The 27,415-nt window shown below is 39.0% G+C and overlaps 1 protein-coding gene across 3 annotated transcripts; it reads right to left on the reverse strand.

The window, feature by feature from the left end:
- Nucleotides 1-826: 826 nt before the first annotated feature.
- rnf166.S (ring finger protein 166 S homeolog) lies at nt 827-26,403 on the reverse strand. Of its 3 annotated transcripts, none has more exons than XM_041561144.1 (6): nt 26,090-26,402; nt 18,987-19,143; nt 14,972-15,084; nt 13,712-13,826; nt 12,491-12,598; nt 827-1,050 (listed from the first exon to the last, which is right to left on the reverse strand). In XM_041561144.1, the coding sequence occupies exons 1-6, from the start codon at nt 26,254-26,256 to the stop codon at nt 931-933; spliced, it is 780 nt and encodes a 259-aa protein (XP_041417078.1). In that variant the 5' UTR covers nt 26,257-26,402; the 3' UTR covers nt 827-930. The 3 variants fall into 3 exon arrangements, with proteins under 3 accessions (XP_041417078.1, XP_018115983.1, XP_041417077.1); XM_018260494.2 differs by lacking the exon at nt 827-1,050 and adding an exon at nt 7,678-8,566 and having other exon boundaries at nt 26,090-26,399; XM_041561143.1 differs by lacking the exon at nt 827-1,050 and adding an exon at nt 8,884-10,720 and having other exon boundaries at nt 26,090-26,403.
- Between the last annotated feature and the right edge of the window lie 1,012 nt (nt 26,404-27,415).

Below are 27,415 nucleotides of genomic sequence, written 5' to 3' on the forward strand. Positions count from 1 at the left end.
TATGGTTCCATCCTTCTCAGTTAAGGAAATGCCCAACACACTGGCAATTAGTGTATAACTTGCATTTATATTATTTTTGCCAAAGTGCATAACCTTGCATTTATCAACATTGAACCTCATTTTCCATTTTGCTGCCCAGTTTTCTAATTTAGACAAATCACTCTGCAAAGTGGCCCCATCCTGCATGGAACCTATAGTTCTGCACAATTTAGTATCATCTGCAAAAATAGAAACAATACTTTCAATGCCCACCTCCAGGTCATTAATAAACAAGTTGAAAAGCAAGGGACCTAGTACAGAGCCCTGCGGTACTCCACTAACAACACTGGTCCAATTAGAAAATGTTCCATTTACCACCACTCTTTGTAGTCTATCTTTTAGCCAGTTCTCTATCCAGGTACAAATACTATGTTCCAGGCCAACATTCCTTAATTTAACGAGTAACCTTCTGTGTGGTACTCTATCAAAAGCTTTAGTTATAGGCTATGTTGTCCACCCTTACATTAAAGGACAAGGAAAACCCACATCATTGGCAGCTGTCAATTTGTTAGTCACCCCCCCCCCAGTGACTTGCTTACTTTTTGCCTTAGGGGTAGTTTCCTCAAGGCCATTGCAACACAGAAATCTCTGGCTCAGTTTCTAGCTATCTTTATAAGGCCATTACAGGGGAATAGATCAGTGTAGCCTTGCTGAAATGGTTAGCTCTGGTTACCTACAGGTAGGTAATAGCCCATACCCACACATTTCTGTTCAATCATTTTGGTAAGTGTCAGCTTTCATAAATATTATTTATTTCATAAATAACAGAGATACAACTGCAGACAAGTGAAATGAAACTGCATTTTACTGAGAAAAATGGTTTTGCTACAAATACGTAATAAATTGTTTTACTTTTCAAAAAACAGCATTTATCATCAAAACTTCTAGTATTTAGCATGTTCTGCAAAATAACACAAGTAACAGAGACACAGTGTAACAACTAGACAAACAGACAATATCCACAAACCATGTGCAATTTCTTCTTCCATCTTGCCATAGGGTGGCACAGTCCTGAAAGAAAAGAAAGCATCCAGCTGCTTTATTCCAGCAAACGGAGCTTCGAAAGCTGTCCTGCCTTAATACTGCCATTCTGAACATGGCCTGTCCCAAATACCAGGAAACGGACAGTTGTCAATAAAGGGAAAGTTCCTCCAGTTTGCCTTGCATTTGAGCAGATTCTGGTTTTTGTAGAATTTATTATCCTCCACTTCAGCTTGGAATGTCCGGCAGTAATTGTAACCATGCTGATTTCAGGTGCCATTTTAATCCTTCTCAACAGAACAATGGGAGAGGGAATTAAAGCAGTTATGTCAAATTGTATTACAAAAAAAGAAACAGCAGAACAAGGACAAACCAATAAGCAGCCTACAACCAACAAAATGAAGTATTTGCATTGTTCATTTGAGGTAAAAGATTTGCCTTCATGCACAAATAATAACATCACTATCTAAGAAAGGTGCTGCACAAAGCTTCATTAGAAGGCATTGGATACAAGTGATGTGAGCAGTGCAGGAAGGGGCGCTTCTTGCTAACCTGATGTGTACAAGGCAATGGGGAGATAAGGGGCATGGAATAAAGTGGCAGATAATAAAGGAATATGTAAAAGACCAGAAAGTGTTGAACATTCCTGACATTTGCAGCAATGCAGATAGTTATAACTACAACAATGAGCTAAACCCTTTTGGCAAGTACAAGTGTTAATCATTGAGAGATCTTCCTACCGACTTTAAATGTCCATTCCTGATCAAAAGGGAGATAAAAGGTTGAAGTAATGTGCAAAAGGCTCTCATGCAAGGTATCATTAGTCCACACCCTGGAACATGACACTGATACAAGGAAAGAAACCCAGGCAATGATACAGTCAATATGACTCCCACCCAAATTATATCTATTGTTGGAAATTGTAAGGCTAGTCCATATATTATTAGCTTTAAAAGAAGCCTTTTGTTGTACAAATCAGCATCTGCCATAAACTTATGGATGTTATCACTTAAAGGATCAGTAAAGCCAAAACATTCAAATGTTTTAAACGTTATTAAAATATAATGTGCTGTTGCGCATGGACTGGTAAAACTGGTGTGTTTGCTTCAGAAACTCTACTCTACTATAGTTTATATAACAAGATGCGGTGTTGAAATGGAGGCAGCCATTCAAGCTGGAAAAAGAAGAAAAGGCACAGGACACACAGCAGATAACAGATAAGCTCTGTACTATACAATGGGATTCTATGGAAATTATCTGTTATCTACTATGTATCTTGTGCTTGAATGGCTGCCCCCATGGCTACACAGCAGCTTGTTTATATAAATTATAGTAGAGTTTCTGTAGCAAACGCACCACTTTTACCCAGTGGAGAGCAACACTACATTATATTTTCATTCATTTTTTGGTGTTACTGTTCTTTAAAGAGGGGTGGGGTGGCTGATTTTAAAACATTCAGACTCACGTACACTAATCTCTGATGGTTGGGTACAAATAAATGGCAAATGTGCATTGTTCCAAGGTTATGTGCAGCAAAAAAGCAGCTGTATTCCTCTATTCTAGATTCATTTAAGCAACACATTTATGTGACTCTACAATACTATCCCCCAAGAGCAATTATTGAAGATAACACATTGTGCGAGTATGCTCTTTTGCACAAAATCAGATTTTGCGTTTTGTATTCCTCTCTCCACAAGAGAACACATACAAACCTATACATTCTATATGTATTTGTGAATATTTCAGAAATATTTACTGTTAATTTGTGCTAAACATTGGTTACCCTATTTTCAAGTTCTGAGTAATGGAATGAACGCCCATTTTATGGATTAATCTGCCTCAAGTTACAATCAGCAGAGTTCAAAATTAAGAGGGAAACTGCATTTTTAAGGAAACCATGCCCATCTGGCATCCAAACCGTGTTTGTGCCATTACGCAGTCTTAATAAAAGAGGATTTGGTCACATTTAGGAAATGCATTGTTGCATGAATTAATAATTTGAGTGGCAGTCATGTGATTGTAGCACATAATCCCCCTCCTGCTTGTATTGAGGAAAGGGCACTGTCACACATTAAAGCAATTATTCAGTGTAAAAACAATGAAAAACATCTTTCCATAAGTAGCATAGCAGGAAAGGCCAATTAAAGTAATGCTTTATATAAAAAAAATTCCTTTTACATCCCTAAACTAAACATATTAATTTTTTTGCTTTGTATTTTCTTTTTTTAAAATCTCCACCCTTCTTAATGCCTGACATTGTTTTCTTAAGAGTTTTGAATTGCTACGGCCATCAGCCTCCTAGTAAGTACTCACACAGCAGGTCCCTCTTCTGCGAGATTGTATACCACTAAAACAGAGCAGGATAAGGGCTCTTACACACGGCAGTTTTTGGCTGCGCTCCCCTGTGTTACGCAGGAGTAGATGCAGTCAATTATTTTGAAGGGGGCTGTACTCACACAGACGCATGTAAGCACCAAACGCAGGTTGGGACGCAGCAGGTTGCATTTCACCCGCGTTCGGCGCATACATGCGTCTGTATGAATACAGCCCCCTTCAAAATAATTGAAAAAAAAAGACAAATGATGGATTTGATATTTGTTCTATATTCATGTTTTTAACTCTTGTCTTTTTTTCAAAGGAATATGATCCACATGGAACACCCTGCGTATCGGTACTAAATGGAACATATGATGAAGTGTCTCAGGAAAAGTACTGAGTACTGTATGTCACAAAGGTACCATATGATGTCTCAGGCCTGTATAGATCAATTCCTACTAAAGGCTATTTTTCCTTAATTTTCCTTCATGTTTCAATTTAAGTATCACTTTAATCTGTACTAGGTAATTTCTTTCACAGTGTGCTACAATGTTTAAGATATGGCTACATTTTGGATACATTGTCTGTGGTCATTCAGTGCCATAACTACAGTCTTTCAACAATTTTGGACTTTGATTATTTCGAACTATGGGCTAAGGACAACAGAAGTATGGACACTGTGAACTTTGACCCTGGGGACGGGGTGAGAGGCGGGACTGTACCTCTCTTTCACTATATATGTTTGTCACATGTAATACACCAATAGGCTTGATAAAGGGCCCAGCAGAGGCCCGAAACGTTGCCGCTTTGTTTTGTGAGCTGAATAAACACTGATCACTGAATCAATCGTATCAGTTGTGCCACAGGTTTCTTGTTTTGCTATGCACAGTTCTTGGGCTTTGGGCAGCACTGAGCCCGATACCTGACGGCACCTGACACCAATCCAGTGTTTAGGGCCTGGAGCAGCACTCCATTGTTGGGATTTACCCTTCAAAATAATTGACTGCATCTACTCCTGCGCTCCCCATCGTCTGAAGGGAAGAAAGCACAACGCTAGGGAGCACAGGCAAAAACGGCTGTGTGTAAGAGCCCTTACAAAGCCTAAGTCTTAGGAGCTACAGCACAGCAGAAAATCTGAAAGTGGAACTACCTTTGGGTATGAAGGAACAACCCAATATCTGCAGATATTACGGCTTCCCACCGTCCCTAATGGCCCCTAGTAGTTCTAACATTATATTCCTGCATATTCCTGCTTGTTTAAGCTATGCACCGAATCCACTATTTTGGATTCCGAACTAAATCCGAATTTGTATATGCAAATTAGAGGTGGGAAGGGGAAATATTTTTAACTTCCTTGTTTTGTGACAAAAAGTCACGGGATTTTCCTTCCCGTCCCTAATTTGCATATGCAAATTATGATTTTGATTTGGTTCAGCTGGGCAGAAGGATTCAGCGAATCCTGCTGAAAAAGGCTGAATCCTGGATTCAGTGCATCCCTAGCTTATAGTGCAGTGTTTGGAAGAGGAAGAATTGAGCAGTTGCTCAGGAGTCAAATTAACTAAAGGGCGAATTTTCCCACACTTCGCCAGGCGCAAATTCCTCATCACTATGCTGCGTCTCAGCAGCCGAACATTGGCGAAGTGTCACTAGCATTAATTCAACAGCATTACTTGCCAATCTTTCAATTCTGCCTAGCAAAAATTCATTAGTACTTTTATGCTTAGGCCAATTTGAATAGGGCGGGTACATATAGGTCGTATATTTGTCTTTATTAGAGATGTTGGTGCAAATGCTTGAAATGGCCACTTATTATAACAAATGTCCACGGAAGTAAAATAAAGACAAAAGAGATTCTCTAATGCCGTAGACATGAGACAAGCCTACAATAAATGTGGCATGCCCCTCAAATTTGTTAAAAAAAAATTGTTAACACAAAACTCCTTAATAGTTAGAACTTTTGAAGGCAATCCCACTTTAAAAAATTAAAAGACACCAGCGTTTTTTACAACTTTTATGCATTTCCAGGTGTACAGGATATGATTTAGGAGGATGTAGCTTCATCTTATCAGTTCGCCAGGTCTAAAGTGGCGAATTTAACTCTGGCGAAAGAGGTAATGTTCTGTAAAATTTGCAAGAGTTACGGCTGTTTGCCTGTGCAAAACTGCACTAGTGATGATCCCTTTCAATAGCGAATTCTCGTCTACACTTGTTAAATTGGCGATGTTCCTGCCAATGAAATTTCTGGCAAATTTTCGCTAGCGGCGGCCACTTCGCCCTTTAGTAAATCTGCCCGAAAGTGTTTAATTGTCCTACTATCCATATAGGGGCATACACAGCAGTACAAATACCCAAACTATGTGAGGTTGCTAGGGATTTGCCAACACTAGCAACCTGAAACTTTTAGAAAACATTGACATAGAAACATATATATTTCATAGCAGAACTACTTAATAACCTTTCTTTTGAAAAGTAACAACAACAAAGCATCAACATTGCCATGTTCCTATCAATAAAAGAAATCCACTAAACCATTTGATCCCTATGATGCAAGTATCCCCAAACCTTTTCTTTTTTAATACTAGAAACACAGCTCCATATCATTAACAGGCCCACAGCAGCCAGGTTCAGAATATGTGCTTTTTCTGTAGGTACACAACACTGATGAATGACGACTGTCAGGGTCATAATGATGGCTACGCTGCTTTGGGTACAACTATTATTGGCCCTCTGGGAATTAGGGGCTCTCGTGGAGATTTGCAACTGGGTGTAATTCCAGAAATTATGTTTAATGCGGTACATACCAGCAGACTGATTGAGTTGCACATCAATGGTCCCTAGTGTGTGTTCACCACTAACTCTCCCAGACAGGGGTAAATGTGTGGTGAGAGAATTGTGGAGGAGAAGTTAACCATTGTTGTCTTGGGAGCCAAAGCTCCTTGGTACAGCTTTGATGCTTGAACATGTGCCTTTTTTAGTGATCGGAGTGAGGAAAAGACCCTCACACTGCCATAGATCCATGTGCTTTCTGCCTTTTAGCTACAATAGTATCATCTGTATCAGACAACAGCTCATGTGAACAAATGAAGAAGCAATATACAGTATTCTGTCCAAAAAGCTAATATGTAACAAAAACCCAACTTGTGCATTGGAAAGCAGACTAGCAAAATGAGAATAGCTGGGATGTGGTTGTGGGTACAAAAAATATATGATACAAACTGGAAAATAGTTAAGTGCTCTTGCACAAATTCAGAAAAATAAAGTGTAACAATCATTCCTTGAACCAGATCAGATGTTAAACCAACTGCTCTAAAGCTGCAAAATGTTTAAAAAAAGTACCTATGTTCCATAACAGTGGCTTAACTACCGGGGGAGCAGGGGGTGCGAGCGGGCCAGGGCCCGCACCCCCTCAGGGCCCCCCGGCAGCCCGCGCGACATTGACAATTGGGGCGGGGCCCGGCTGTGCGTCACGCACCAGGGCCCGCCCCCCTCTAGGATCGCTACTGTTCCATAAAAATACTATTGTTACTAATCAAACACAGACATTGCAGTATGAAGAATAACAATTTTCTCCTTATCTTTGTGTATATTACATAGGTTTTTACACTATAAAATATCAAAGCTTCACACTAATGCGGTAAAAATGCCAAAACCTGTTGTTATCATAAAAAGCCAATATAAAAAAAAAAGGTAAGACCCTTAATCTCTGGGGCACACAGAGACGCTTTGAGGAATTGAAGGATTAGGCTAATGAATGGATCAGGGCATGAAATATATTCAGACTGCCTACAGGCGACGATATCCTGAACGGCAGAATTCTTCAAATTAAAAAACATAAATTACATTAAAAAACATCTGGCATCCAAGAAAGCTAAAGACCTGCAATTGGTGTCCCTTACATATCACTCACGTTAATCCTTTCCATTATAGAAAGACAATTAGCAGGGCACTGCAGGCAACATACAGAGTATAGATTTCTACATGCAACAATACATTAACACTTTGGTTGCTGATGCAGTTCCCCTGTCTTCTGCCTGTCCTGCATTGTGTGTGTGGTAGGGGATCAAATCAATATTGTTCCAGACGTGAATGGCACTTGAAAACCTCAGAGCTGTCACCACAGAGGTGCTTCCTCAGGGATTAAGGGTACACAGCATCTACTCAAATACAACAGTCCTCTGCACTCAACCCATTATCAATATATTTAAGACAGAGACATTTTGTGCATACTGCTACTGAAAAATGCCTTACCCTTTAAACAAAACAGGGATTGTTTGTCCATATATTGCAATATATTTAAGCTGGCCAACTACGTCAAAGTCATCCCATATCTGGCCAGTCCTATGCTCAATTTTCATTCAACTAAGGGTACACAGCAGCAATACCACTTTACTGAGCCATTCCTTTATCAAACAGTGGATCAAAGAGCACTATATACCTAATATATATATCTATATATATCTATATATATCTATATATATATATTTATTAGCGGTTTAAACCAGTTCACTGGCAAATTGTGCAAAATAAGATATTATTTGAGAAAAACTGGCTCATTGCTCATGGTCTCTCGTGATCCACAGTGATCCTACTACCCAAGCAGTACTGCTGCTGTTTGAAGGTGAAATTTTTGTAGAATTCAGCACATTCCCAGATGTTTATATGGGTCATAACCAGATACTAACCTCAGATATCACGTCGTACAGTGCTAACCTCTACCGGACATTAAATAAGCATAACTACACATAATCCATTGCGGGTTTCCTTCTTTATATGTTCTCAGTCTTTTCCATGCTATACTATTAAAGATTAAAGTCCTCTTTGAGAGTTTCCTCACATTGCTTCAGCATGGAAAGGGTGCATAGTCACAAGTGTCAGTTCACTGGTCACACCCATTAATGCAAACTATACACCTCAACTCGGATTTCTTAGAGGTCCTCTTTAGACCCCCTGCATTGCACTTCCACTGTGGCCTAGTACCTCCTCTGATGATCAGAAAAAGATTCCACCTTGCTAAAATGATTAGTAATCAAAAATTAAAAGGCATGGGGAGAAGGAAACGTGATTGGGAGAAGGAAACGTGATTGCTATATTTTGGAAGGAATGTACAAGCCTCGGCTGTTGGTGGTAGCACCGAGAAGAGGGACATCGGGTGCCAAAAGTTTTGTCAGTTCTCTGAAAGTGACAAAGCAAGGGCTGCTTGAAGGGCTGCTTCCTCATCAATGCTGTAATCCTATAAAACACAAACACAGGAGGTGCAGTATAATGAATACTTGTTTTTGGCAGTCTGATACAAAATGTTCTTTGTTGATTAAGCATTACCCTGAGCAGAATGCAAAGGGGTTTGATATTTGGAAAAACTACAAGAACCTGGGCCCCATACACTACATATTTGATCCAGGGACTTGTCCGATTGCCATTTTGGAGTCAGGAAGGATTTTTTTCCCCCTCTGAGGCAAATTGGAGAGGCTTCAGATGGGGTTTTTTGCCTTCCTCTGGCAGTTAGGCAGGTTAAAATAGAGTTCAACGGTTGAACTTAATGGATGTGTGCCTTTTTTCAACCTAACTTACTATGTTACTAGTCTCAAATATGGCCTAAAAAAAAAAAATAGGAATTATTTGAGCGGAGCTCACCAGACTTTGTGGTGTTGATTTGCACTATCATTGCCACTATGTCACTTAAATAAAGCCAATTTGGAAAAGGACAAGTGGTCTCCATAAGTTTCTTTGGTTGAGTGCAACTTCGAGAAGCTAACAATTGTGCTGGAGTTCTGGCCTGTCTGCATGTGATCCAAAGATTGGCCTGTATAGACTAGTAAAATTTGTACATTGGGTACTCTTAATTTTTTTTATAACCCAAAGCAACATATGTGCCAAGATTATTGGTGGTGCAAAGTCTGTTATGAAGGTAATGGGAAAGGAAATAAAAGGCTGGTGACGTCACTGGAAGGCGCCCCGATCGGAGGACACGAGGAAAAACGCTGCAGACTGGTTTTACATACAACAGATGCCAGAGACTTGCAGACTCCATAAGGGGACGGTTCCTTACCAGGACGGTGCAATATTATGCATTTTATATGAGATGCCATGTGAGTACATTTTTTAATTATTCTTTTAAAATAAAAAGGTTTTACACTATTTTGCTGCCACATATCTTTTAACAGTTGCACAAGAAGAAAGTGAAATAGACGCTGGAAAGTCTCTATATACGCAAAGATACACGTTTATGTTTGTGAGTACCCACCTTGAAACCTGATAAGGAGAGTTTGAAAACCTTTCTTTAGTCTTTATAACAATGGTGGTGGAAACATCGACAATGGTTCACATTTAGAGATAATATAGCAAAGCCCTACTTAGCACAAAGTGGTGTTTGAAACAATATTGCCCTATATTTTGTTTGTTGGTCCTGTGCCTATGGCGCTGGCTCTTTTTTTCTAGAAATTGTATGAAGGTAATGGGAATCCTGTTTTGAAATATAGGAAAAACTAAATATGCAAATAATGACACCAAAACAATGTTCAATTAACATAACATAAAACCAGCCAGTCTTTTTGCTAGGGCTTTGTTGGCTTTAGTTATTTGTTGACCTCCTTTGACTTTGCTGAAGAGCGCCCAATCAATGTAAGGTTTGAAAGTTGAAAGAAATGACAAGTAGTATGTCATTTGCAATAAAAATGTCATTAAGTAGTTAATTTGCATTTATGTTAATGGTTCAAAGACTGTCACGCTGAATGGTGAGCCCCCACACATTTTCACCTCACCAAATCCAAATATCCAGCAGACCCATTTTAAATCTTTGTAATGAGTTAAATAGGATTTGTGTAGGAGCTGTAAAGCCATAATTTGGTATTGACTAAGAGTGATTCTCCTAGTGGGAGAGTGAAGTTTGAGTATATCGAGAGTGCTGGTGTTCAGGATAGAGTCAGCTCAGTTCCTGAGTGATGTATCTCCAATGGAGGGATCTAGGTCTGTTCTGAGGAAATTATGAATAACTGCAGTTGAATGGCGAGTATTGTCTCCTTTCCATGTATGATTAAAAGGATTGGCATGGTCTTGGTCTGTCATCTTACACAAAACATTCCTTGCATAGTGGATTGCTTGTGTGAAGTAGAAGTATTGAGTATGGAGAAAGGGAAATTTGGCTCCATGTGTCATGAGGACAAGGTTTTATTTAGTATGTAACCAAAAGAGAAAACGGCAGGCACTCACAGATCCCACAAACAGGCTTGTAAAAAAAACGAAAACTTTATTTTAGGGCAAAAAATAAATCAATACATAGCCTTACACGTTTCGTGCCATCCGGTACCTGTGCGCAGTGAAGTCCACCCTGTTTCTGTGTTTTGAAAAGGTTAGTCATTAGGCCACTGGGGAAGTCCTTATTACCTGTCTAGAGTAGGTAGAAGGAGAGGTTTTGGGTAAACTTGTGTCTATGTCTGAAATTGCGCCATATGGGTTTGTTTTAAAGGTGTTAGTTTGTTAGGTGATGAATGGAGCAAAGAGTTAAGTTGCAGTGTTCCCATAAGGTTATATTCCGTTTTTAAATTGCTGTATTGTAGATGCAGTCCCCAACATGACATAGGAAGGCAGCCTCGTTATAGTAATGCAACTTTGGACATTGGGTATTCTTTGAATACACACATAATGGAATTGTGACATGACTTCCAACTCAAAATAATTTCTGACGTCTCCCCTTCTAGACTACATTTTGATAAGCTGTATTTTCCCAACAACAAGTTTGCATCCTGTATTTGTTAAAGCTCAAACTCTTTGGATTGCTCAAGCTACTTTATTTTAGAATTGCATGCTGATAAAATCATTTGAGAGTTCTGAGAATTCATTTTCAAGCTACAACCATCTACATCAAAAATGGAACCATATAAACATCCCAATACCAAAAACCAACAAGCCGTCATGCATATCTTATGTGGGACACTTTTCATCCTCATCACATAAAAAATCAATTGTGTTTAGCCAGGCTCTGAGATACAACCGGATTTGCTCAAACCTTGATGACAGAATAAACATCCCCATTTCTTACGGAAAACTTTTGTTAATCAGGGACACCATCCACAGGTTATTGGTGATCAAATCCACAGAGCAACTTAAATACCCAGAGACACACTCTTGGATTACAAAGAAAAGACAGAAAACAACAGGGTTGCTATTGTAGTTACCTAAAACCCACAACTGAACATTAGTAGAAAAATAGCCAGAGACCTGCAACCCATGCTCCATACAGATACCTGCAACACATGCTCCATACAGATACCTGACTAAAACAAATATTCCCGGAACTACCTCTCTTGTCTTAGAGACAACCACCTAATCTGAGGAAAATGATTGTCAGAAGTGCTCTTTCTAAAACAACTAAAGCAGGTACATTTCCCTGCAACAGCAACAGATGTGAAACCTGCAAATACATACTGTGCAAAGATCAAGTTGCTATACCGAATACACATAAAGTCTACACCATTCTGGACCACTATTCGTGTGCTTGATCCAATGTGGTATACATGATTACATGTACTAGGTGCTCTACAGGAGGCATATACATTGGTGAAACAGGACAAAAATCTCGCACAAGGATGAACCATCGCAGACATAAAATTAACACCAAATCATGTGATACACCAGTGGGGCAACACTTCTGCAGTCAAAATCACAGTCTTCAGGACATGAAGGTCTTAATTCTAAAAGGGAACTTTAAAACTGAACGGGAAAGGAAGATTTATGAATTCAAATGTATAGAGTTATTTAACACATTAAGACAGGGCCTTAATTTAGGGTCAGGTTTCATGTCACACTATGTGACCTGACTGAATCAAGACTCCTATTGACTATTCACAACCCACCCTAATTCATTGTATTATCTATACAATTGATCTCTATCTATCTGTAACTTCCTAATATATTGCCCATGAATACCTTTCACGGATTTAACAGTATATATGCTTTGCCTTTCTAGCTTTCATTTGTATTTTGCCTGACGAAGGGGCCTTGGTGCTCCGAAAGCTTGCAATGTATTTTTATTGTTAGCCAATATAGGTATCACTTCTACAATACTTTTTGTATTTTTGTTTTTTTATTTGTTATTTATGCTACTGGCTAACACGGTACCACAGTTTTTGTTTTGTGCAAGTCTGTTAGAAATACATACCACAAATGTATCATAAGAAAATTTATGTCGGTGGAGCAGATGTTGGAGGAAGTTGGCACTCTTGTAGCTTGGATCCCCCCATGGCATTGCTGAACAGATTGGGCATACCTAAAAGAGAAAGAGAATGCTATAGACAAAAATTCTGCTAAATTGCAGTGAGGAAAATTTTCACACATTTTCAATAAATAGGAGCTGCATTTCCAAAGAGCATCTATGTTCAACTGAAATAACAATGAATAAATTCAGAGGAAGATTCTAATCCAGAAAATTTTCAGCCATTGAACTGCTTGTGTTTATATGTGATACTTAGTTGGTGGTGCAGTCATTGTTATGACAAGGTTACCCCTGCAAAATCACCCAGTGGGAGGTCTCTTGCACTTAAGATGGCCATAGATGTAAAGACTTTTAAAAGATCCAATCGTTATCGTGAGACCACGATTATCTCAAAATGATCATTTAAATGTACGACGTGTCCATCAACTAAAAAGACCATTTCAGGCGATATTGCCAGCAAACTGTAGCTGCCTGCTTGGCCCTGCAAACATAGATAGATTGCACTGGGACCCATAAAGATTTTTAAACCTGGCCAATCAATTTTCTGACAGATGTCGGCCGAAAAATCGTAAGATGAACGATCGTTCGGATCCCACTAACCGCACGATAATTTGATGGATTGGTCGGACTGCACTGAAATCGGTCGTTCACCAAAGAAGAATCGTTGCGTCTATGGGGACCTTTACACACAGGCCAGATTGTTTTGAACAGGATGGCCTGTTTAAAAGCATTTTCAAACTGCAATAATTACAAAGGCAGAATATTAATGAAAATGATTTGGGGAAAAAAAATTGCTAAGAATAGGTCATTCTATATCATACTAAGGTGAAAAAGACTTGCAAGGTCAAAGGGAACAAAGCTATAATGTACCTCAATTGTAAGTCACATAAAATATTCTGTGAGTTACTTTCATCTTATCTTATTGGCCACTTACTTCTTAATTCTGTCACCAGAAGTTTCCAGATGAGAGTGACTTTACCAGAAAGTAACATAGGTTCTACACTTAGTGAAACAATCAGTGTTACACTTACACAAAGATCCGTTTTTGAAGCGTTGGCTGCAAAGCTGAAATCCCTTCTGCACAGGGTAGGTTTAATTGTGGCACCAACAAGGCGACTATTCCAGCCCTTTATCAAGCTCAGTGTGCTGTGTAGGTTCAACACTTACCACTTTGTTAGGGTCATTCCGATGATTCTCCATGCAGTGCTTTACAAGTTCCTGTTGGTCAAGGTTACGGGCTCCACAATATGGACATATAAATGTGGATCGATTTGGGATATTGCTTAAAACAGAAGATGACAGAATATACCAATTTGGTAAAAAACCACAGCATATAAGTGACAACATTTATAAAGTAATCAAGTAAATTAAAAAGTACTCAGGATTCTGATTTGTTAAATCTCTTTAGCTCTAAACCTAAAAAAAAAACTATTTGGTGTTAACTTACTCCCTGTAATTTTGCACTTATATTTGTTTTCTATTTATTTTTGGAGATATCTGCATTATTAGAAAAAGGATTTGGATTTTATGTTTAATTTAACAAGGACTTTAATTATACAGCTTTTTATTTCTGGGTGACAGGTCCCCTTTAACCCAAAAATTCAGCTCCGATAGTGCAGAGAGCACTATTGCACTAGAGACGTGGCCCCCCTTTGACCCGCTACGACACTGATGTTTTAAGCACAGTAAGGAGAGGGGGGCCTCAGGCAGCAGCCCAAGGATCGCCCTGGATGGCAAAGTATTTTTTTAGCATTTTGTAGCTACTACAAGTATTTGCTACTAGTAGCTGTGTGTGTCTCTAAGGGTAAGGGCACACTTGGCGACTAATCTCCCTGAACAGATTCCCCCCTGTCTTCCTTCGGCTATAATGAAAAAACGCCTGAGGCATGGTACACGCGGCGATTCGTATTCCGAAGTCGCCTGAAGTTTCCTCATGAGGCAACTTCGGAAAACGAAGTGCCGCGTGTGCCGTGCCGCGTGTGCCATGCCCCAGGCGTTTTTTTCATTATAGCCGGCAGAAGATGGGGAAGCCATTCGGGGAGGTTAGTCGCCCCAAACAAGAGCCGATTAGTCGACTAAATCTCCCTGAATTGTCAGGTGTGCCCTTACACTTAGGATCATGGAGTCGGACATTGATCTATTTAATAAAAAAAAAAAAAAAAGAGTTGTTGAGCTGAAGCCTGCCTTGCAGTATAGTATACAGAAACATGTAAATTGCAAAAGTGCTCAGAAATCTACTCTGAGAAAACTCCAGATCCCAAGCCTTCTAAATACTAGATCCCATACTTACATACACTCATATGTAGGAGTACAAATTATGGCTCTTCTGTGCAAATGAAAGTCCTTAGCGCCTATTACATTTTCAGCAATTATAACAAAAAGGGCTAATGATTTAGGAAGTTGTAAGGGAAAGAACACACTGTATACCTGGGAATGGGTTGGGATGTTGGGACAACTGGAACAAACTTTGGGCAGTTGGCCATCTGTTCTTGTACCTTAGCACATGAGGAGATGTGAGCTCTCATCTTTGCAAGGGTTACCTGCATTTGATACAAGATTACAGTAGATTAAAAGCAAATGCCTGCTGTACTTTGTACAACGAGTTTCTGGCAAATGGGTAATTAAAAGCTGCTTACTATAGACTAACACCAGAGCTATGGAGTCAGAAGGAATTTTGGGAGTCAGAGTCACCAAAAACATACCGACTCCTAATAACATTAAAACACTAGAATGACAATAGTGTCCTATTGTGCCCCACAAAGTTAAAACTGGTGTGTTTGCTTCAGAAACACAACTATAGTTTATATAAACAAGCTACTGTGTAGCCATGGGGGCAGCCATTCAAGCACAGGATATACAGTAGATAACAGATAAGTTCTAAAGAATCCCATTGTATACTACAGAACTTATCTGTTATCTTTATGTATCTAGTGCCTTTTTTTCAGCTTTGAATGGCTGCCCCATGGCTACAAATCAGCTTGTTTATATAAACTATTGTAGAGTTTCTGAAGCAAACACCAATTTTACCAGTGCATGGCAACATGACATATTTTCATTACTAAAAAACACTTTCATTTTTTGGTGTTATTGTTCTTTTAAAGGCATTATTCAAATTTGAGTTACTTTTAGTATGATGTAGATATTCTGAAACAATTTGCAATTGGTTTTAATTTTTAATTATTTGCGTATTTTTTAGTTATTTTGCTTTTTATTAAGCAACTTTCCAGTTTGCGGTTTCAACAATCTGGTAGCTAGGGCCCAAATTACCCTAGCAACCATGCATAAATCTGAATAAGAGACTGGAATATGAATAGGAGAGGGTCTAAATGGAAAGACGAGTAATAAAAAGTAGCAATAACAATACATGTGTAGCCTTACAGATCATTTGTTTTATAAATGGGGTCAGTGACCCCAATTTGAAAGCTTGGAAACAGTCAGAAGAACAAGGCATATAATTAAAAAACTATAGCAAATAAATAATGAAGACCAATTGAAAAGTTGCTTAGAACTGGTTATTTTTGCCCATGGGCAGTTACCTATAGCAACCAATCAGTGATAAGCTTTTTAAAAGAGAAGGAAACCCCCTTGGCGCAAAACCCCTCCTTTCCTTCTACTTTAAAGACAGCTGTAAGTAGAACAATGAATGCAGCAATTTGATTGGTTGCCATGGGTTACTGCCCATGGGCAAATTTGCCCAGTGTTGATAAATGACCCCCAGTGTCACTTTAAGTTGAAAAATTGCTAACGAGCATCATAAATAAATGTGTGCTAGTTTTCATTCATGAATATAACTGGGTTGTGGCTGCTTTAATCTATTTCAATTGCTAATTAACTGAAGGCCTTTTAACTGCTGTAGGCCTGATTATTTGTGAGGCATATTGGAATACTAACGTTTCTGTACTTTAACAGGCCATCAGCTCTGCTTAAAGGGTTGGGTTACCTTTCAGTTTATGTTTAGTATGTTTTAGAATTCAATTCTATTCTAGAATTCAATTCAAAGCATCTTTTCAATTGGTCACCATTATTTATCTTTTACAGTTTTTTTTTTTAAATTATTTGCCTTTTTCTTATGATTCTTTCCAGTTTTCAAATTGGGGTCACTGACCCCAATTAAAAACAAATGACTTGTAATTCATAGTTATTAATACTTTTCATTACTCATCTTTCCATTCAGGCCCTCTCCTATTGCCGTCTCTTATTCAAATCAATGCATGGTTGCTAGGGTAATGTGGACCCTAGCACCAGCAAACTGGAGAGCTGCTGAATAAAAAGCTTAATAAATCAAGAACAACAAATGATAAAACATGAAACCAAGTGCAAATTGTCTCAGAAAATCACTTTCTACATCATACTAAAAGTTAATATAAAGAAGAACAACCCCTTTAAGAAACATAACCAAACTTTGGATCATGTCAAATAGTGGAAGACTTAAATACAGGCCTTGCTTTGTTCTGTTTCCCTGAATGTGTAGTTATAAAAAGATTCAGAAATGGCTTCATAACTCTTTGGGCTATGGCGCACAGCACAAAAATGTTTATTTGTGTTTGTGTGTATTACCCACACAGCTAAAAGATCTGTATATGGTTGTTAAAACACTCTATATATGGTTGTTAAAGCACTCTGTATGTAAGTGTTAAAGCACTCTGGATATAAGTGTTAAAGCACACTGGATATAAGTGTTAAAGCACTCTGGATATAAGTGTTAAAGCACTCTGGATATAAGTGTTAAAGCACTCTGGATATAAGTGTTAAAGCACTCTGGATATAAGTGTTAAAGCACTCTGGATATAAGTGTTAAAGCACTCTGGATATAAGTGTTAAAGCACTCTGGATATAAGTGTTAAAGCACTCTGGATATAAGTGTTAAAACTCTGGATATAAGTGTTAAAGCACTCTGGATATAAGTGTTAAAGCACTCTGGATATAAGTGTTAAAGCACTCTGGATATAAGTGTTAAAGCACTCTGGATATAAGTGTTAAAGCACTCTGGATATAAGTGTTAAAGCACTCTGGATATAAGTGTTAAAGCACTCTGGATATAAGTGTTATAGCACTCTGTATATAAGTGTGATAGCACTCTGTATATAAGTGTTATAGCACTCTGTATATAAGCGTTATAGCACTCTGTATATAAGCGTTATAGCACTCTGTATATAAGCGTTAAAGCACTCTGTATATAAGCGTTAAAGCACTCTGTATATAAGCGTTAAAGCACTCTGTATATAAGTGTTAAAGCACTCTGGATATAAGTGTTAAAGCACTCTGGATATAAGTGTTAAAGCACTCTGGATATAAGTGTTAAAGCACTCTGGATATAAGTGTTAAAGCACTCTGGATATAAGTGTTAAAGCACTCTGGATATAAGTGTTAAAGCACTCTGGATATAAGTGTTAAAGCACTCTGGATATAAGTGTTAAAGCACTCTGGATATAAGTGTTAAAGCACTCTGGATATAAGTGTTAAAGCACTCTGGATATAAGTGTTAAAGCACTCTGGATATAAGTGTTACAGAACTCTGTATATAAGTGTTAAAGCACTCTGTATATAAGTGTTAAAGCACTCTGTATATAAGTGTTAAGACCCTCTGTATATAAGTGTTAAAACCCTCTGTATATAAAAGTGTTAAAACACTCTGTATATGGGTGTTAAACCCCTCTGTACATAAAAGTGTTAAAACACTCTGTATATGGGTGTTAAAACACTCTGAAATGCCCATAAGTATTTATAAGGCAATTGCTTAGAGCCATGAGTGCACTCGCAGGTCAGGCAATTGTTACTTGGAAAGGCAAAAGTCAGTGTTTTTAAAGGCAATCACCTGACCCATGAGTGCTTCACTGAAATCAACTAGTCAACCCAGGAAAAAGATATACTCGTTGGAAATTTCACTAAGAGTGTGAATCTTGCTATGTAGGGGCACTTGACTCTCTGATACAGTATACATGTTTCTCAACCTGCCCAGTTCAGTTTTAGTAAGATAAAAAAACTCAAATAATTCATCTACATTGCTATCTATGGGGCAGATTTATCAAAGGTCGAGTGAGTTTATTTTACCTCGAATGATCTCAAAACTCGAATGGTATCTTATTTAAGAAAAAACTTGAACGTCTAAAATTCGAACAAATATTACCGACCCAAAAACTGGAGTTTTTTCCAAAAAAAAAAACTTGAATGTCAGGAAGGCTATTAACATCTTCAAATGGGACAACGGACCTCAGTCAATGGCTTCTACATGAACTCGGCAGGTTTTAGGTGGCGACCTATCGAATTCGAGTTAGTTCCAGGGTCGAGGTATGAAAATCTCGAATTCGAGTTTGGATTATGTGAGTTTTGACCGAAAATTCAAATCAAAAATTCAATTTATCTTTTGAATCTTAATAAATCTGCCCCCTAGTCTATTGCCATTGCTAAAGCGAAATTTTCCATACATAATGAAAAAACGCACCTTTTTACTGCAGCCTCTGCAGGGAGCTTTGTACGAAGAGAGTTGTTTATCTACATTGGATGCTTTATCTACCTTCTTTGGGTCAAAAGGCATACGGCAAAGTGGGCAGAGTGGGGAAGAGACCTGGAGGCATGGCTGCAAGCACTCACCACAAAACCTGCAAGTGCCAAACAGGGGCAATAATGAAAGAATTGATCAAATTACAGCAAAATGTTTACAGTACATCATCATATACAGGACAAACAGAGTAAATATCACAATCCAACTGAAATGAGGAAAGCTTACAAACCAGAGAATTTCTAAAAAACAAAAAACAAAAACAGATTGGGGCAATAAAGCAAAATAGAAGGTAGGAAATGGCAAGTGAGCAATAATCAGAAAGCATAAAGCTTTAGGTCTGTGATTGAAGCCGTTATGTTAGGCCTGCTGTAAATATGCAGACATTACAATTTGCAGAGATATAAACTTCTTACTAAGCTTGAGTTAAAGGGCATGTAAAGTATTACCTTTTTCTCTGTAAAAATAAGACAGTGCCATGTACTTGGTCCAAACTAAGATATAATTAATCCTTATTGGAAGCAAAACAAGCCTATTGGGTTTATTTAATGTTTATATAATTTTCTAGTAGGCTTAAGGTATGAAGATCCAAATTATGGCAAGATTCGCTATCCGGAAAACCCCAGGTCACAAGTATTTTGGAAAACAGGTCCCATACCTGTATGTATGTATGTATGTATGTATGTATGTATGTATGTATGTATGTATGTATGTAAATATAAATATATATATATATATATATTCCACGTAGTCTGATGCACACCCAGCCAGCGTCCATTAATGCCTGGGTGCAGGTTCACACGGGATAATATAACAAATACAACAAACCGCACTCCAAGGTCTTCTCAAATGTGTTTAAAGGTGAATCTTTATTATCTTCTATATATATAAAAGAGGAGTTGGAGGTACCATAAACTGAGGAGTAGAGGTTGAAAAGCTTTATGTACCGACTCCACAGCCCTGGTAAGGATTAAGTATATCTTAGTTTGGATTAAGTACAAGGTATTGTTTTATTGTTACAGAGATAAAACTCTAATTTAGAAAATAAAAATAAAATGCAGTCTATGGGAGATGGCCTTCCCATGATTTGGACCTTTCTGGATAATCGGTTTCCTGATAATGGATCCCATACCTGTAGGTCTGATAATTTTGAGGCAAGGAGAACATCCTCAGCATTATGTGAAAGTAGAAACTTAAAAACATCCATGATAAACTGGATGTGTTCCTGTAAAGATATGCCCAATATGCACATATACAATCCCTCTATGTTTACACCCACTAGCCAACATCTGGTCTAGAGGGCAACTAATCTCCTGTTTATTTTGTAAATCGCAGGTGGGAAAACCTATGCTTCAGTAGCTAATCTCAACATGTGCCATAGCCATTAGATAAGACCATCTCAAAATGACTTATCTACAAGGTAAGTATTAAAGGTCACGTATGGTTGCAAAATTCCATCAATGAAGACACAAATTTAGTAAGATACCTTCTATTTATTTACTTTGGGGAGTGCATAAAAAATAGACATTTTTGGATGTGCTACCATAGAAAATAAACAACTATAAAACTGTAAATAGTCGGCTTTAATTTGTAAACTTACCTGAGTAAAAAAAAAAGTCTGCTTTAAAAACCTGGTCATTATGGAAAAAAAACAACATTTTAATATAATCATAAGTGTTCAAGATGACACTACTTGTCCCTTTATTGGAGGGTTTTAACACAATATCTGTATTAATATGTTTTTTTTTTAGTTCATACCATTTGCATTTAGTGAAGATAAAGAAGATGATTTATTCGATGTAAACAAGGGGTCCCCAACCGCACTGGGCCGCCGAGCCGAGCGAGGCGCCCCCCGAAATGGATGCTGGCGCGCCCCGAAATGGACACCGGCGCATGCAAATTTGCTGCCGACCCTACCTGACCCATGGGCCTCGCAAAAAAAATATTTTTTGCCACTGGTCCTCGGTCCAAAAAAGATTGGGGACCCCTGATGTAAACTATCTGTTGTTAAGTGTTCATTTTGGGGGTATAGTTCTCCTTTAATGATAAAGAAAGAAGCTCATGTGGTGGGGAACTGATGTCTGGAAATTATTATCATTATGGCAGTAATGTTGTAGACGTGAACTCGCGAGGAACTGCAGAGCTCGAAATTTCAATGCCAGTGGTTTGTCTGTACAGATATGGGATCCGTTATCCTGAAAGCTCCAAATTACAGAAAGGCTGTCTCCCATAGACTCCATTTTCTCCAAATGTTTCAGATTTTGTACAAATAGAACAGCACCTTGTACCTGATCCAACCCAAGATATAATTCCTAATCAGCCTATTGGTTTTTTTTTTTAATGTTTACATGATTTTCTAGTAGGCTTAAGGCATGAATATCCGAATTACAAAAACATCTGTTATCCAGAAAACCCCAGGTCCCGAGTATTATGGATAACCGGTCCCATATCTGTACTTAAAAAAATCAATTGCAATATTAGCATTATTGTTGGCAGATTTGCACATAATCCACACCATATTATAATAAATAAAGCTGGACAATAGCATTTGCTTCATGATAATGCATATGCATTCAATATGACTTTGAATCTACAAATCTGACACAAAGTTTAAAACTGTTGGATTGAGGGTTGCGATTTATTTATTATGTTCAGCTCATTGTGATATCTGATATTTTGAGAACATAATTTTTTGCCACCTGCTGTCCCTTTGTTAGGGTTTGATTTAAATTTTTCATTCAAGAGATCAGTGATCTCAACATGGAAACTGCTCAGTTTTGGCCCCTGGGGCCCTGTCTCTTGTACAAACATAAGAATAGAAAATAATTCCCAAAACCCTTACAGTAAACGTTAAACAAAAAAACATTTAAAGGACATGTAAAGCCTACATTTTGCTACCATGGATATAAGTTGGGCATATCTTCCCCACCCAAGCCACATCATCTGTACTGTATATACCCCCTCCATTTGCCAGCGCCATCACATTTTCCTAAAACAAAAAGCAGCTTTCACCAGGCGGCCATTTTCCCTCTGACACATCATCAGTAACGTGGACATGTACAAACAGGACATGTATGTTGTAAAGTTCATGCAGTGCAAAATGCAGGTTTACACAGGCACAACATACTTTGATAAAAAGTTCTGCTGGGGTTGAGCTCTGTAATGGTTAAGCTGAACTCAGGAGAGGTGGTTATGAGAAATAAATAGGATCAGACAACTAGTGTTTTTATGGGAACCTGCTATCTCTTCATTGGCTGTTAGACTGGAGGGTGTGTTTATCTGAACTGCAAAGAACTGAGCATGGTCATGAGCCAACAGCCAAAGTAAATTCCTGAGGGAGGCAGCAGAATGAGTTAGAGGAGTAGAACGATTTCTAAGTGATTAAAGGGATGCTGCAGCCTTACTGTTAATCTTTTAACAACCAAAGTTATCTAAAGATTTCAAAGAGGCTGTTCCCTGATTACATTTTTGTGTTTGGAGGGGGGGGTTACATGTCCTTTAAAAAAAAACTTCAACTTTTGTTAAACGTATGTGAATTGAATACGTTCCCTTACAGTTTATAGATTTGTTACAATCTGGAGTTCCACAACATGCAGTCTGAATGATAGACAAGTACCAGAATGTTTGATTTATGATTTTCACAGCATGTTATCACTTTTTTAAAACAAACATTCATTTAGTTGGTAAGTGAACACATAAACCAGAAACACATGGAACAACATGAATCACAAAATCTGTGACCATCAGTCTCCATGGAGCCAGTCAGCTTTCAGTTATTCCATCCGAACATATCATATCGTCTGCCAATGGCTTTCATCAGCATAGTGGACTTGCTGGCCCACCCAGTGCCCAAATCATTTCAGTCAGGTCAGTACATTTAAACAGTAAAAAATAAAACTATATCTAATAAAACAGCGTGGGAGGTGGTAATAGGTTGGGGATCCTTACCAAAATCAGAGAACACAAGAACATGATACAGTGAAACCTCGATTTTAACTTCCCGCATTTTACATTTTTTATTTGTGATCCCACCAATTTATAATGCATTTAACTAGGCCCATTTCCTGATTTAAAGTAATGTTTTCCAGTATTTTACATCAAAATATTGTCCTCGTGTACCCCAAAACTGCTTTTTTTCTTCTGTTTGTGAAATAAAGAGATGTAAATGGTCAATTCCAATTAGTCTGGAATCAATCACTTATTGCTTTAGGTTGTGTATGTGACAGAGGCCTTGCACATGCCCCCCATAGTGCAACATTAATGCTGCAATGCTCAACCCTTGTTATTAACACAGTAATTATTGTATCTCAAAGTAAAACGGTCAGTAATTGAATAAAAAGTTACTTTAATACATTTCCCTGATTTTTAATTTTCCTGGATTTTACATAATTTTTTTCCTGGTCCCCTGGAAAACATAAAATGGGAGTTTTACTGTACATAGAAAACTTTAATTAATTAATTAGAAAAGGGTTGAACTTGATGGACTTTGATATGTTGTATATAACCTGCCTAACTGGATCAACTAGCAGTTAGGCAGGTTATATAAAGACTTAAAAGAGAACTAAAGCTTAACTAAAGAAGTAGGCCAAAATGATGTACATTATGTATTGGGCTTCTGTACCAGCCCTAGGCAACCACAGCCCTTTAGCAGTAAAGATAACACAAAAGGAAGGGGAAACACTCCCGTAGAAATCTATTTTTTGGAGCACTGGGTGATTCCCTAATTACGTAAACATACTGCACTACATTGGTTTCTAAATTTCCATTGCCTTAGGCTAGGGGCACACGGCGCGATTTCGCCGCGATTCTGCGCTGGGCGAGTTGTCGCTGCGTTTTTTAAGCCGAAATAGCTTTGCTAACTTTGGCGCTGGCGTCAATGCAAATCGCGGCGAAATCGCTGCGCTAATTCACACGCGGCGATTCTTTTTCTACTGTCGCCCGGAAACGCCCAGCGAGGCAACTTCGGACGACAATAGAAAACGAATCGCCGCGTGTGAATTAGCGCAGCGATTTCGCCGCGATTTGCATTGACGCCAGCGCCAAAGTTAGCAAAGCTATTTCGGCTTAAAAAACGCAGCGACAACTCACTTAGCGCAGAATCGCGGCGAAATCGCGCCGTGTGCCCCTACCCTTAGGCGCTGATCTCTATACAGGAAATTCCTTTCCTTTTTCTTTGGGACTTTTATGCGCAGTGGGGAGACTGTGGAGAGACGGCAGGAAACCAACAGGACCAACATTTTTAAATCTGGGACATTTGTAAATATTTGTCATTTTTGATCACATGCTCTGTGCTGCTGTCACTTACTGAGCTTAGGGACCCACTTACAATATACAGTACACATAGAATATAAATGACACAATATAAGGCTGATTAGTAATGAATACAGATAATTACTACATGGCAGCACAGAATCCAGTGCAACTAGCATGAAAATTTAATAATCAACCCTGTTGCATCATTTTCTTCTTGATAATTCACATCGACCCCTAAGCTTCTAAACAGCTGCTCAGAGCCCACTGAGCATGTGAGTGTCGTAGAAACTTTCCAAGATGGTGACCCCCCTGTGACAAGTTTGAAGTCCTGGATCATTGCTGCTATTGACAAGCTGAAACTTTAGGCAGGTGCAATATGGTCATTATATAATATATGGGATTTTTAGCAATATTAATTTTTAGAGTTGAATTCTCCTTTAAGGTTGAACTTGACAAACGTGTGCCTTTTTAACCTAGCTTACTTACTATGTTACTTAACTATGTATGTAATCAATAAGGAGACATTTGAATGTCTCCACTAAACATAAGATTAAGGATTTCATAGTTGAGGTCATAGAAAGAGTCCATATCGTTTTAAAGGAGACATATAGGATAAATGAAAAAAAAACCTAATTCTGTAGGCAATAATAAGTGATATATGGTGTTGCTTTTACATGGTGCTAAAAATTTATATTATCTTTAAAAATCGCCCCTTTATTGGAGCTCCCTATAGATGTTCTCTGGTCCCTGTGTTTCAAATGAGGGGTGGGCATGTCCTAACTGTTCCTGCCAGAAGCACGGTAGGAGGGGGACAGCCAATCACAGCCTTGCAGTCACACAAGCACAGACAGGTGTCAGTTCCCTATCAGGTCCCGCTAGTTGCTGATTGGTTCCTGTCCTACAGTGCAGTAAACGGAGAGTCACCAGCTCCACTGCACAGCCTGGGAATTCAGGGAGCAGGAAGTGGAAGGGAGGGATTATTAGGGTTTTTGCAGAAATATTCAATAAATCAGCCTGAAACACTACTTTTTAAAGCACAATTCTTCTATATCTAAATGAGTGCAGCGTACTGGTACATTCTTATTTTTTCTGCAAAAAATAAGACGTTTTGCACCCCCTAAATCTGCAAGAGCAATTTTTGTACGTAGGTTCAATTCAGTTCTGATAGAAGAAGTTGCTTTCTGCACAGCCATGATCCTAAACTGTAGGTATTATGATTTTATTCATATTTAGTATCCAGCACAAAAAAAGGCATATGGATTAATATGAGGGTTGTGTTCTGTAGCTAATGATAGCCTACACAAAACTGTCCTTATCTGGAGTTGCTCCAATTTCCAGAAAGAAACTGACTCATAAACATGGTGCTGTTTTTCTACTACAATTAGGAAGCAACAAGTGGAACCTCCCTATTCCTATTTGGTACCACTGAAGGCCCAGCACAAGTCTTGCATGGAATCATCCAATGCACATAAACACGGGGGGGGTGTACACTGTCAGGGGGCCCTGCCATTCGAAGCTTCAGAATGACACGGCCCCAAAGCAGAGCAGAAATGTAGTACCGTGACTTTTCGGCCTAGAACACAGCGACAGGAGAGAAAGCCGCTCAGCTAATCACCAGCCCAGCAACACGTTCGCTCAATAGTGTTTATTCTTAAAGGGATGACGTAAGAAAGCAACAGGCATTCTATAAACCGCGGACAGAAGCGATCCAATGACGAGAGACGGCTGGCACGTGACAGGCACTATAGCATAGGGCGATATTATGCCCAAGGACCACTTGACCAGTCACTCACGTGTGTCCGCAGCTCCCGATGGCCACGGGCTTATAATAAACCTCCAGACAGATGGGGCAGCCATATTGCGTCTCTATACTGTCTGCGGAGGACGGAGTCGCCAGAGACTGGTGCGAGTGATGTTGCCGGTGCTGCGAAGAAGACACCAGGTTCCGGAACATAGCCATGACCGTGACAAGCCCGTTACCTCAGCGGCTGCAAGACATAAACACAACACGTCATCGCCACGCTACTCAGAAACGTCATCGGTGCGACAAGGAGGCCTAGCGTCACCATGGAGACGGGCTTTGTTTCCGCCGGCTCACTTTATATCATGGGTAATGGGGAACTCACACGTCTATTCATTGTTGGGGGGATTAAACGGGGAAACGTGAAGCGCCTTGGTAACTGTGAATGCAAACAATGACAGTTTGAAGAGCAGTGCAACTGGATCGCCATTGCTTATATTATTTTTTTATTTTTACTGTAGTGCCTTTAATGCTGTCCACTCTCTGATAGCTTTGCCCCATATTCTGCCACCTACACACAATGCAGACAAATAATAGCGCGTCTCAGCTGTGTCGCCATTTCAATACACCCATAGGAAAACAGAATACCTCCCAACAGTCCCGCTTTGAGCTGGACAGTCCTGCTTTTGACTGCTCAACCCACAGTCCCTGATAAGTACTGAAATGTCCCGAGTTTCTTTTGGATCTGCTGCACTGAACAGCCAGAAAAAAAGATACAAAGTTTCTAACTTTATTGGCTCTTGGCAGAGTGCTCAGAATACACACTTAAGATACTTTTGTAACCGTTTTAGATAAAAATTAAGGGCAAGGCCAGACGAGGTGTTTTTAAAAAAATCTCCGCAAGGCGTAAATATGCATAAACTACACTACCACTGAAACTAACGGAAAATGCACTATTGCAATTCACACAAGTTCGTTTGCAAGCTGAAATCTGCCACAGGACGCCAGTATTGGCTTTTTTAATGGAAACGCCAATACGTCAAGAAACTACCAAATCAATAGACTGGATCTGCACGTTTGAAACCACACGCAGCGTATCTTAAATATGGCGTCTAAATTCTCAATGAGAACAATGAGAAGTGCATGTTGGTAAAAAAAACCTACATGCTGAAAAACGCATGTTGACAGTTGCGGGTGGCTTCAGTGGCATAGTTACGACCCGCGTTTATTTTTTAAAAACGCAACGTAAAAACACCATGGCTGGCCTTGCCCTTAGACTCACAGCTTAAGGGTCTGGCCACATCAGCAGATTCGTGGAGATTACTCGCTCCAGCGACAATCTCCCCAAACTGCCTTCCCCCTGCCCTCCGCCGGCTAA

The sequence above is a fragment of the Xenopus laevis genome, chromosome 4S (genome assembly GCF_017654675.1).
Source record: "Xenopus laevis strain J_2021 chromosome 4S, Xenopus_laevis_v10.1, whole genome shotgun sequence".
NCBI classification, from domain to species: domain Eukaryota; kingdom Metazoa; phylum Chordata; class Amphibia; order Anura; family Pipidae; genus Xenopus; species Xenopus laevis.